Raw genomic sequence first — 12653 nt, 5'->3', positions numbered from 1 at the left:
ATACGTTCAGTGATGACGATCAAGAAGTTTTGAGTTCGTGTGTCTTAATATTTATCTGAGATACACCAAAAATCCTACTTGCTTAATACGTTTTATGTGTGAGCTATAATCAGCATCGGCTAGTCCAGATTTTCCTAATTTCCTAATAACAGCTTTTTTTTTTTCGTGAGGTGCGACAATAAGGAAACGCCCAAGTACCGCGCCAACTTCCCCATCGTGAAAAAAAAAAAAAAAACTTGCTGGGGGAAGCCAGACGTCGACTTCAGAATCCCGTTTAGTCACAACACCGGTTTACTGAAAAAGGGATACTTGAAAAACCTCCCTGACTCACAACAACCGTTTTCAATATGTGAGGAGTTTACTGTACCGAGGATAGCCAGGAGAGACAGACCACTGCCCACCTGGGTCATAAAATTAAGCAAGACATCGGTGCAGTATTCTCAAGTAGCACGTCCACATCTACTTCAGTAAATGAAGATAAGCTGTGCCAGTCGTAACGTCTGTATTATCGCCTATCTCCTTTCGTGAATGACTGGCGTATCTCACCACTTGTTTTTGGTCATCCTCCTTCCGTGCAAACTTGAATCCTTGCTAACTAGACCCCCAGACAGGTAGTGACCCACCAGACAAGAACCAGGTAAGAACTCGGCCACGCTACCCATCCTTACCCACCCCAAGACACGTCACGGATACGTCACTGCCCTGACCGGCTGCGTCAGAGGTGGGCGGCGCGAGACAACCTCCTGCGCGGCACTGGGAAATCCCACCTGATGCTGGCGCGGCTGACCTCGGCAACTGGGACCCGAGCAGGGACAGTGTTGTGCCTCACACCCAGCCATCAACACCACCTCCCCGCGCGCCACACTCAGGCTTCACTCACCACGCTGCGTCGCACACGCTCCTCTACCAGTGCTTTCAATTTTTAGTCCCCGATCCAAGGATTGTCACCGAACTCCAGGACTTCATGTAATCTGAGTGTGGTAATACCAGAGTTAAGAGTCTCTCCCAAGACGTACATTCTCCTGGACACTTGCTACATTTCTTGGCGAAAGCAAGTTCCGCCGAAGAACTCTCGTCACTGACGCCGAAGGCTGTCACAACAGGACTGTGAAAACCGTCACCCGTGAAGGTAAGGCTTTGTCCCGCCTCTCTTATCAGTCGTCTTCCGCCCTGCTCACAGGATGCTCAGCACAGTCTCGATGAGGACCACATAACACTTTGTACTTTGGTAGTCTCAAGTCGTTCTTCAGGTGACTGTGTGCTTTTCCGCCGTTCATTGAGGCGCCAAGTGATCCAGACATCGAATATGCATAGGAAGTCGCCCGTGCGAATATTATCACTGGACGCGTGCAGTGACTGGGGCGGTCAGCGGGCAAGCACCCCACCCGCGGCCAGCCCCGCCGATTGCACACGGTGAACCTTGTTGCCGGGTTTCGTCGGAGGTGGATTAAGATGCTTAGTGAATCTTGGCAGCAAACCTGCCGCTGTTGTGAATACCCTTTACTTATTTGATTAATTGTGGTCAGGATTCAGGAATGAGGTGCCGGGTGTGGGTGGAGCTGACAGACTATGTATCATCTCCTCACCTCCTTACCTCCATACTCGTGGTCCTTGCAATGTTTCCTTGGCATCCCATCGCCAGCCACCATTGAGCTGCTTCACCTCAAGCAACGCCGTGACTCACCGAGGTATGGAGTCCGGCGTCCATTGTGCTCCAGAAGTCGGTCCTGCAAATGACTGCGTCGCCTCATTGTCTAGCAGGCTTTGCTCATTATTGCTCTTGCCTTGCTTGAGTGTTACTCAAGATTAAGACTGGCACATGTAACTCTCATGTTTGTTAGTAAGAATGAAACATTTGACATGATTGCATAATATTTGTCATTACAAACAAAAATTCTGTGCTTATAATGTTCAAGGCAGTTAGTAGAGTCCGGGGCGTGGCATCGCGTTGAGGTCCATTAGGCAAAGAGCGTCAGGCTGTCAACCTCAGCAGTGAGTGGGGAATGGGCGGCAGTTCTTCCGCCTCGACATCCTTGTCCCGCGTCACCTTTCCACGCGCGCCGCCTTGCCACTGCCTTGATGCTGACGTGTTCTCGTCATCATGACGCGCAAAAGAAATTGTTTCAACAAAAACCATTGTTTTTGAGGTCCGACATTATTTTTTCAGACTTTCTCGTGAACGTTCAAAGGAAATCACTATTTCATATATAGCCTGAGGTAGAGATTGAACTCTCGCGACGCGCTAAACGTTCCGCGAGGATCATATCCTTCATTTGAACGCTTCTTTCCAAGACGTGTGTAAGCTCTCTCTCTCTCTCTCTCTCTCTCTCTCTCTCTCTCTCTCTCTCTCTCTCTCTCTCTCTCTCTCTCTCTCTCTCGTCTTTTCCCTCCAGCACATCACCAAGTCATATAAAGTCACCTGGGCGTGTCCCACCAAGCCGCAACCTCTATTGTGTGGCTCACTGTGGCCGGGAAGCACGGCGGGCAGCACGCGCCTCGCGGGGAACATCTGCCCGCCATCCACAGCAATATAAACAACCTAAAACTACTAACAAGTCGAGAGTAGAGTAGATATGTAGCCAATTATAATAGTTTTCTTCTTTGTCATTGATGAGTCTCGCGATCCCCTTGTCTGTGTTTTGTAGGATCTGAAGTGACAGTCTTTACTTTGTCACTGTCAAGATGAGACTGTGTGGGATGTGATGCGCCCCGCATGGTCTGCCGCCAGAGTGGTGGAAGTTGAGTGTGCGTGTGCGACAGCGTGTCGGGGTAAACAGTATTAGTGGCGTGCATATAGACCCACAGCCCCTACGCGGGAACATTGCAGGATGGGTGGGAAGGGCAGCAGGCGTGTGAAGGAGGGGCAAAAAGTAGGGAAAATTGATGATGTGGTCGTGAATGGAGTGTCCAGGAGCTAGCGCCACTAATCGCACACACACCTGAACACACAGCGGTCATTCCTTCCACGCTGGTCCACTAAGCATCTTGCGAAACTTTTTATTTTTTATTGACCAAAGTTGTGCCATTGTTTTTCACCATTGTTTCTGCCCGAGACAGTTTGCAGAGCCTGAAATAAGGCTAAGAATACCGTGATATTTTGCCAAGACTCTTATTCAGGTAGGAGATGAGGCGAAAGGACCCTTTCCCTCCCACTTCTGGCTAATGTAGTTGTTTTATATTCATTCTACCAATTAATGCTTTAATACATCATTCGAACATTTTTTTTCTTTTTTTTTTTCCTTGGCGGGAACTGAATTAACATGTGTTACGGTTGCATCCACAACAGTGGTGCCGCGGGATGACCAGGACGCGTTCACAAGTGCCCAGTGTGCATGAACGTGTCGGGTGCCGTCATCTGCGGTGCTGTGACGACATACTTGCCCCACACCGCCTCTCGTCATCCTCAGAGCTAGTTAGGTGCTTTCTGGGATCCTGTAGTCCATCCATATGAGAGTAACTAATAATGAACTACTCTTCTGAATTCCGTCTTACTAGAAATAAGATGACGGTGTAACGTGGAAGCAGCCACTGAACTTTCACTGCTGCAAAGGCCAGTAAAGCACTGCTCATTGCGTGACATTTATTGCGTGACATTCACGTAATACAGCATCGCAGGATGCATAGTTTAGACAAGAGTAATGGAGATCTTTGCTTGAATACATGACTGTTGTGTAGCCTTCTCTAGAGCGGGCGTAGCGAAGACACGGTACTTTTTTGTCAGTGCAGCTTACGGCCGCCCGACGTCAGGCACACCTCGCCTCGTGTCGACCCATCTGACATTAATGGCGCCTCTTGTCTAGCCGCGACAGGTTGAGCGGGAGCGTCGGCCCGGGAGAGCGGTGGTAGCACCAGCACGCGGCCAGTCTCCTCCCCGCCTTCGACTCTATCGCGCGGAATGTGGGCTGGGAGCCTTACTCCTCCCAGTGTAGTAGTCTCGTGCTGTTTTTGTTCTTGTTTGAGAACAAGTCTTTGTGTGACCCTAACAGCGGTCTGTGAAGTGTTCAGTGATTAGTGAACAAAGAAAATGTCTTCTTTTTACGAACATGATCATTTGAAGTGACAAAGGCGTTGATTTTTTTTTTTTTTTCTTTAAGTGTTTCTTTGTCATTTCTTGAGCGACAACATTTTCATGAGTGAGTCACACAATGAAAGTGGACGCGGCCTGCGGGTAGTCCCTGGCAGCCCCACGCAGCAGGTCAAGCCCTATGGCCCAGGTATTTCCCTCCTTCCATTACATTACTATATACAAGTCTGGAGGTTAGCGGCTCGGCGATGGCGTGTACTGACGGTAGCTGCTGGAAGGCGAATCTGGGTGGAACTGTAGAGGAAGGCGTTATTGGAAACTACTTAGAGAGACTAATTATAGTACGGAATGCCAAGAGTGGAAAGTATTAATGCCAGGGGATTTGTGTGTCACGTGATGGTCCTCAGGTTTGTTTGTGCCTTTAATACTTTCGTTTACATCTTGTTGAGATTCATAGAAGTGGAATCTTCCGGATCTCCTTGGTATGAGAGCGTAAAGCAGGACCGTCGGTGGTGCCCTACTATTACCGTTACAGAGGTGCCTGCTGTTTCTACCTCACTCTGTTCTCAACCTCTAGGCACGCTTATCCTCCCTACGCTTATTCCCGCCCTAGGGTTGTGTCCTTCAAGAGCACCGGTGAGGACGTGTGTGTGTAAAGGGTGAGGGAAGGTTAAGCCTGCCAGGAGGTGACGAGCAAGTTCCTTGTCATTTCGTGTTGTGCTTGGTTAGACGTGTGGAAAACGATGTCTTTGAAATGTTTTCTTCCAAGTAAAGCCCCAGTGCACGGCGGCGCCACATTAACTGTGCCTGCTGCTCACCATTCAACGCCCGTCATAAGCAAATATTCATAACCACATGCAATTCGCGCAAGTCGGATCAGCAAATGGTACAACAAGGATCTTCTCGTAAAATATTTTCATTTCATCCTGGCGTGGGTGCACATGACAGGTTCCTGCACCTTGGCTTGATGGATTTGCACCGGTGCCTCTGTGGTGAGACATGACCACCAGACCTGCACGACGCCTGAATGTCGTCGTGGGTAAAGCTGTGTGACAAACAAGCCTTCATAACCGCGCCAGGCATTGATTTCCCTTCAGTGCGCTGAGTTAGTGAATGGCAAAATGGTTCCGTTAGTTCTACCACATCACACTCGTAAACGAAAACAAGAGGAGTCTCGGCATCCCCTGAGGCGGGTGGAGGCGGCGAGGAGTGAAGTCTTCCCGCCTGGCCTGCTGCCAAGGACGCCCACATCCCTCTCACAGTATGAAAGTGAGAGGTATTGGGGCAGTGACAAGAATGTTATTTTTTTCCCTTGAATCAATCTTGAAGCAAGTTTTGGTGATTAGGGCAACATTTAGAGACTTTACTGAGAAGTAAAATCGTTTCTGGTGTGACGGCAGCCACATTTTTTGTATGTCTTGCCCCTCACTCCTTGCTTCTTTATAGTTTCTGTATATAGATTGTTCGGCTTACACTTGCGGCAAAGGGTGTTAAGACGTTAAAGCTGTAATAATGACGACGTTGATTGTTGGCCGTCACAAGGCCTTGCTGCAGGCCATTGCGTAATACCACAATGCTCCGTTGCACCGCCAACATCACACTCACCACGCTGGCAAAGAAAACACGGAAGCCTTCAGGCGTTCAGAATAACTAACAAACTTATGCTTAGTGAGGTATCTTAAAGGGATTTTGTCTTGACGCCTCCATGCCAAGATGTGTCCTGTGAATACTGTTGCCAGCGCCTCCACTATTCCACCATCCACTCCCTCCTCCATCACCCCCAAGCAGCCCAGGCCCCAGGACCATCATTCCCGTGGGTGGCGTCATCCCTGCAGTGTGAGGAAACAGTTAGGCTTCACGCCAGGAAGCCGTGGAGTGGAGATTACCGGACAGGACAAAAAGCCGCTGCGGCATCTTTCTAAACCTGTACGGCCTTGTAACAGTTTCTTAACCAGCAGCGTCTGGGCACCGCCTCGTCTGGTCCTTACTCGGGGCCAAGTTCACGTGGGGAATATTTTCTTTCTATTATTGCTCGGAACAAAATAGAAGCATTTCTCACACTGGTGTTATGAGAGGTTATGGGGAGGAACGGTGCACGTGACGGCTCAAGGGTAACTAGCTGTGACATCCGCGTTGCCAGGCGCAGCAGATTCAGTGATCGGCTGTCCTGTGTCCCGGCCCAGGCTGGTCCCGATGGCCGCCGTTACCTACCGTGGTCGGGTCCTGCCCTCTGACCTTCACCCGCGTGACTGCGCCGGTTATCTCCATTAGACAAGGTTTCCCTATCCCGCCTCACCCTCTGCCTTACGGCTACTCCTTACCCAGCCTTACCCAGCCACTCTCCTGCCTCTCACGGGGCTGCGGGCACAGCACATGCTGACGGCAAGGACACGCGTCACCAAGTGTGGCCGGTCACCTCGTCGCCTTACTTCGCTCTTTAGACCAGTGGTATGTGTGTGTGTGTGCGTGTGTGTGTGTGTGTGCCGACTGGGAAGTTGATACGTTATACGTTGACATGGAAAACAGAAAACCCAAAGCTCTTATTTGTTACAGAAGGAACTCTTCCGAGAACCAAGTACATGTATATTCGTACCCTCGCCACAGAAAAAAAAAAAAAAATCCCTCTCATAATATGCTTGCCAAAGATAGTGAGAAGATGACTGGGAAAAATAACTTTACACTATCCTCTTGAAATTTCATGAAAATGTGCAGCATAAATAAGTATGCTTATGGAAGGCTGTTTGTTTGTAGGAGGAACCATCGCTCAAGGTGTGAATCATACCAGTCATACAGTATCGCACGCAAATAACAAAACATATTTCTTCATAATACATCTCAATTCTTTCCTTTGCCTGAGCACCATAGCGACATCTGTTCCGTCCTCCGTGCTCACAGTGATGATCATTGAGTCGATCTCCTTGGTGCGTACGTGGCCATAAACATGTGTTATGCTGCCCTTGTTTGCAAAAGAAGGTGCGGTGAGTTGACTTACTCATTGTAATACTTGTACCGTCGAGCGAGACTTGTTTGTGTCGAATTTCGTCACAGTTCCTGTTGCTGCTTCACAACGTCTACGAGCAGCTGTTTCTATCCCCCACCCTCTTCCCCTCCCCCTTTCTGTTTCCCCTCCTTACTCACAACACCAGGAGTACCAAGTAAGTAACGCAATATGGGGAATTCGTAACCTAAATTCCGTAAATTCATATGACAAAAATTATTACTCATAGTCATATTTTTGTCGTGTGTGTGTGTGTGTGTGTGTGTGTGTGTGTGTGTGTGTGTGTGTGTGTGTGTGTGTGTGGTTTTATGTTTGGTTCCACGGCGTGGCCAGGCGTTCCGTCCGACACCTCAGTCTTGGTAAGAACCGTAACACTCTTTTATTATGGGGGAGGAGGCTGGGAGAGGTCGTGCGTGTCTCACTAACAAATTACTTGATCTTTCTTTCCCCCCGCGCCTCCCCCTCCTTCCCCTGTGATCATGGATCTAGCAGTGCAAAGGATCATTCAGAAGGAGCTGGTCAAATCTCGGCTTCGGCCAGCATACATACGCGTGCATGAGCACACACACACAAGGGGTGCGGGGGATTGGCAGCACCACTTGGGAACAGTAGCGGACACGCGGCCGTGGAGAAACATTAGTCTTTGTGTTGTGGAGACCAGAAAGTCCACCCACTCCCCCCTCACCACACACGATGTTTTCGCCTCACTTGATCGCATTAAAAGTATGGCATACAGGGACGCCAGTGAGGGATTCCTCCCTTTTTCACCAGCAAGGCCCACTGTGAAGGATCCCCCCCTCCTTCCACACACGGCCGCGGTGAAGCGTGCGCATGCGGGTCGACAGCACCATGTTGCCTAACACAAAGACCTTGCGTAGATGTCCACTGTGAAAATGAGTAAAGATCACGCAAAAAAAAAATGCAATTTAAGAACTGCGAACGCACTCGCACTTGCATAATTTCAGTGTCCACGTTTAATGATCTCGACATCCTGAAGGCGACATGGCTCGGTGGGAAAAATAAAGTTTTTATGCGGAATCATTGACAAAGACGCCAGGAGAGTACGTAGTAGCACCGCAATTGTCTAGTAGTCGTCGCCTTGACGCGGCTGTCCTTCCCGCCTCTTAGTTTTTATGGTGGTTGTTGCCGCCTTTCTCGCGCTTCCCGTTACTGGCCTGGGAAAGGAGCCTTTGATTGGCGCAGGACCGCGAGTTACCTCAAGGGCCTCCACTTACTCGCAAAAATTTGGAAAGAATTGTTGCTTTCTCGAATTTCTCGTGTATTTCAATTACTGCCTCGGGCGCTGCCTTGTAGTCAGATTGAAGTGGCGCGTTCCATTCCGGCGAGTTGGTAGTCACCCAAGAATTGTACCTTCCACCAGACACAAAGGTTACCTGCAAGTTTGCTGAAACCAACACTTTTCTCCGCTCTGTTGGAAACAATGGGAGGTGAGGCGGCCACTATATATTTCAGCGGACCTCAGACGGTGGTTTCTTTACCCAGAAGAAATTCTAATAGAAAGTGTAAGATAATTTACATCAGAATAAGTATTTAAGTATTATTCACAGTAATGTGAATAATACAGTGTGGGCCACGCTCCCTCAAACACACCGAGGCGAGCTTGTTCAGACAAACCTTTCATATCACTTTATCTTTACAAATTTAAAGTGTCTGACATGATCTTAGTATGTAATCAGATGCTGAGATAAAATGGTGCACTTCCATATGCATCTGTATTAGTGGAAGTCAGGAGCCCCAAGGAAAGATAAACCGCTGCATTCCTACTTGTATTCTGTATTAGCGGTAGTTGGCGGCGACAGACGAAGGGGAGAGAGAGAGAGGGAAGGCTTCTTGGCAGAGCGATACAAAGCACGAGCCGAGCCAAGTGCCGGAACAGTCGTGAGTCACGGTGTGGGAAGGACACCTGCATTGGTGGGGGACTCAACCTTACCTCTTATTCATCGATTCACTTTTTTTTTTTGTAAGTTCTGTCATAAAATTAGGTCAGTGAAGTCAAGGAAAGAGAATGAAGAAGTGTACGTGAGGAGATGTGTGAGAATATCTGTCCGTCTGTTTGCCTGTCTGTCTCTCTTGGTTAATTAATCGTGTATTGTGTAATGATGGACACCACTTTAAGTTTTTACCACTTTTAGTTCTACCGTCACGTGTCAAACCTCATTGCTTCACTTTCATTGGTGTCATGGCCTGCAGTTACCGTGTGTGTGTGTGTGTGTGTGTGTGTGTGTGTGTGTGTGTGTGTGCCTGCGAGCTCTGCCGTGCGTGCAATATTCTATTACAAACAAGACGACCTTCTAGAGCGAGACGAGATTCAACCAGGAAACTGAAAGGACAAAACCTAGATTTACATAAAATATATTTCAAGGCGGAGGAAAAACGAGTATTGAGGAATTAAGCGTTGTATCGTGAGGCGAGAATCGGTGTAGGTCTTTGCCTCGTGACTAAAGTGTGACACGAGGCTTTATTAAGTAACACCCCGTGGGACTCACTCCACACAACACAGCACAACACAGCGGCTTTACACTGATTGCTCAAGGATTTGTTGTGTTTTCTTTCTCTGCTTTCTGCTTTTATTATTTTTATTAACAGACGGGGGTAAACTTGATTCTTTTTAATAATCGAGTGGGTAAAAAAGATAAACTAAAAAGAAAAACAAAAATAAAAGCTTGCGTCTTTCAAATTTACAGAAAAATCGAACATAACTTATCAGATAACTTTACATTAAGGTGACTATCATTTCTCGAAGATAAAAAAAAAAAAAAAGAATACAAGGAAAAGAAATTAAGGTGGCTTTTTTCCTCATTCTTTTGGCGTAACGTCATGAATAAACTATTTCTTATGCAACATTACTTATCAAAAATATATGTGTGTGTGTGTGTGTGTGTGTGTGTGTGTGTGTGTGGACAACTATACACCAGCTGCACTATTAGATATAAACTACATAACTATAGTATAATGGAAGTGAAAGGTGTAATTTACGGCTCCTATTGTGTGCATGAGATAATATACTTAAATGCATCTTGATATGATAATGTTCTGATTGTATAATGTATGTATGTATGTATGCGTGTGTGCGGAGTGGATAAGTGTCTGGGAGCAAATGCGAATCTACGTCTGCGTCCGCCTGACTGCATTGATTAACGGGCTGTCCTTTCTCCTCCTCCCCGGCAGAATCGTCCTAGAGTACCCGAGAAAGGTTGAGCAGGATGCGTGGCTGGTTCGACGGGTTCCGGTCAGATGGCGGCCCCACCCTGTACGCTTACAGTAACCGCACCAGCGTGTACGGCGACATCCCCACCATCACCATCTGTATCCTCTTCCTCACCGTCTTCCTCGCCTTTCTCACCATCTTCCCTGGAGTCAGAAAAGAGGTACGTAGGTGAGGCTGGGAATTCAACACATACACACACACACACACACACACACACACACACACACATACACACACACATACACACACACACACACACACACACACACACACACACACACAGAGAGAGAGAGAGAGAGAGAGAGAGAGAGAGAGAGAGAGAGTGTTTGTGTGTGTGTGTGTGCCGCGTCTCACAATAAACAGATGTCAGCGCCCTCCAGCGGCAGTAGTGACAGGGAGATGAGATGAGGTAGAGAGGGAAAGTGAGGCTGCGGCACAATGGACGTGTTAGAGGAGCTATTAGTGTTTAATTATACGTCTCGGAACAAGGACGGAAGGGGAAGGTTGATATGATTATTAATTAACACAAAAGAACAGTCTCAGGCAGCTCATGATCTTGATTATAGTTTTCTGACTGATTGTATGATCACATGACGCCGTGACTTCTTGAGTGGAAGCCTTAATTAACCAACCGTGTGTGTGTGTGTGTGTGTGTGTGTGTGTGTGAGTCACGTACACTATTGAATCACATCTCATTCATCATCACTTCGCCTGCTTTCACTTTTTATTGTTTTTTTTTCTAATCTAATATAATCATACTTAAGATTTTATCAAGTGAAATGTTGATTGAAAAATGAAAAATTTTGGATTTATTTAACTATGATGTAAGTACCCTCGTTTTTTTGCTGATTGAATGCAAGTAGGCCCGGTTCATACATCCACGTATATTGACGGTCCATCATCTTCCCTCTCACAGAGATTCTCCACATTCTGCACAGTGACCCTCAGTCTTCTCACCGGTATCGTCATATGCGGTAAGTACTGCCCGTCTTTTTTTCATTTTCCTCCCTGATAACTAATGTTTGAGTTTTCAGGCCCTATATTACCGAACGCCTTGGTCTTTCCTTAGGCCACGGAAATTATTGGGTAGCTTCTCATAGGTGCTTTTTCAATTGTGGCGCAAAATCCTTGTTAAACTGTCACTAGAATCATGAAAATAGAAAAACTCGGAACTCTTGAGACTACGGTCTTCTAAATCTGCTCGCGCACCCATTCCGCCCATCATGTGCTGCGACTCACCCTCCGCCGCCTCCACACATCGCGAGGCCTTGCACACATTCCAGCGCCTGAGTGTTTACCGCCCCTTAATACAATCATAAAGTAAACACTGGCGAGCAGAGCGAGAACACAAGTGCGAAGGGTGAAGAAAACGACGATTGGTGGTGGGGAAAATATAGAGAGGTAATTACTCACGGGAACTTCATTGGACTTTCCCAACCGGGTTTACTGGGAAAAGCAAGATTGGAGTGTATAACTTTCGTGGCCCACATGTTGTCTCCCTCCCCTCCCTCGCTTCCCCTACCGGTGTGTCGGACGTGAGAGTTCCCACGCGATCCCAGGACTTCTTGCCTTGAAGCTTTCTCTCGTACTTAAACAGCGCTGGCTCACTCCTGCCGCGGCACTCGTCGGCCTTGTTCACCTGCACGAGTTAGTAGTCCGCGTGACACTAATGGACGCCTTCAGTGTTAAGACGACGTGATTAGTTGGACTGTAGAGCAGAAAGGGAGAAAAATATCAGAAGCACCAAACAGGAAGAACGACCATCACAGGCACGCGCGTACGCACACGTTCACACACAGGCAGCGCACGCAAGGTAAAAGGAAAGAGCCATGCAATGAGGAGCCATTTCCTCTGCGACCTACTCTTAGACGACCATTGTGAAAGGCGAGAGACCAGCTGCTTCACCACCTCACTCCTGTCCTTTCCTCTGTCTTTGTCTCTCTCCCTCGCTTTCATTTCCCCACTACCCACACATTCTGTTTACAGTGCCTTTGATATAAAGCGTCTTTACGGCATGTCTCTGTGACCTCAATTCACTCTCTTACATATGCTTACGTTATCTTATCAAATGTTTAGGTGTTTTATTTGTGTGATTACCTTCCTTATCAGCCCAGGGCCGCCCGCCACCCACACCCCTTTAAGGTACGCTGGTACGCACGTACTCTCCCACAGACTTTCTCCCTTCGAGGGTGAATCGGGTACAGATTGCAGCTCTTACTTTCTTTAGGAAACACGAGTGAATGTTGAAATTTGACTCCTCCTACCCCCTTCCTCCACTCCTTTTTCCTCTCCTTTTTCCTCTCCTCTTTCCTCTTCCTCCTCCTCCTCCTCCTCCTCTTCCTCCTCCTCCTCCTCCTCCTCCTCCTCCTCCTCCTCCTCCTCCTCTTTGGATTAGATAGCGT

General features: G+C 47.9%; 1 protein-coding gene across 5 annotated transcripts in view; it reads left to right on the top strand.

Annotated features, from left to right (window-relative positions):
- LOC135100662 (dual oxidase maturation factor 1-like) overlaps positions 1-12653 on the top strand; it is a 48369-nt gene that overhangs the window by 21760 nt on the left and 13956 nt on the right. For 3 of the 5 annotated variants that reach the window (XM_064003786.1, XM_064003785.1, XM_064003789.1), the window contains 2 exons: positions 10212-10411; positions 11168-11225. In XM_064003786.1, coding sequence (XP_063859856.1) covers positions 10247-10411; positions 11168-11225 — 223 coding nt within the window. In that variant the 5' untranslated portion in view covers positions 10212-10246. Of the gene's footprint in view, positions 1-805; positions 1130-3835; positions 4215-10211; positions 10412-11167; positions 11226-12653 lie in introns of those variants that run through there. The other 2 variants (XM_064003784.1, XM_064003787.1) reach the window with 2 other exon arrangements.

The sequence above is a fragment of the Scylla paramamosain genome, chromosome 5 (genome assembly GCF_035594125.1).
Source record: "Scylla paramamosain isolate STU-SP2022 chromosome 5, ASM3559412v1, whole genome shotgun sequence".
In the NCBI taxonomy this organism is placed as follows: Eukaryota; Metazoa; Arthropoda; class Malacostraca; order Decapoda; family Portunidae; genus Scylla; species Scylla paramamosain.
This window is presented reverse-complemented; position numbering and strand designations above follow the sequence as displayed.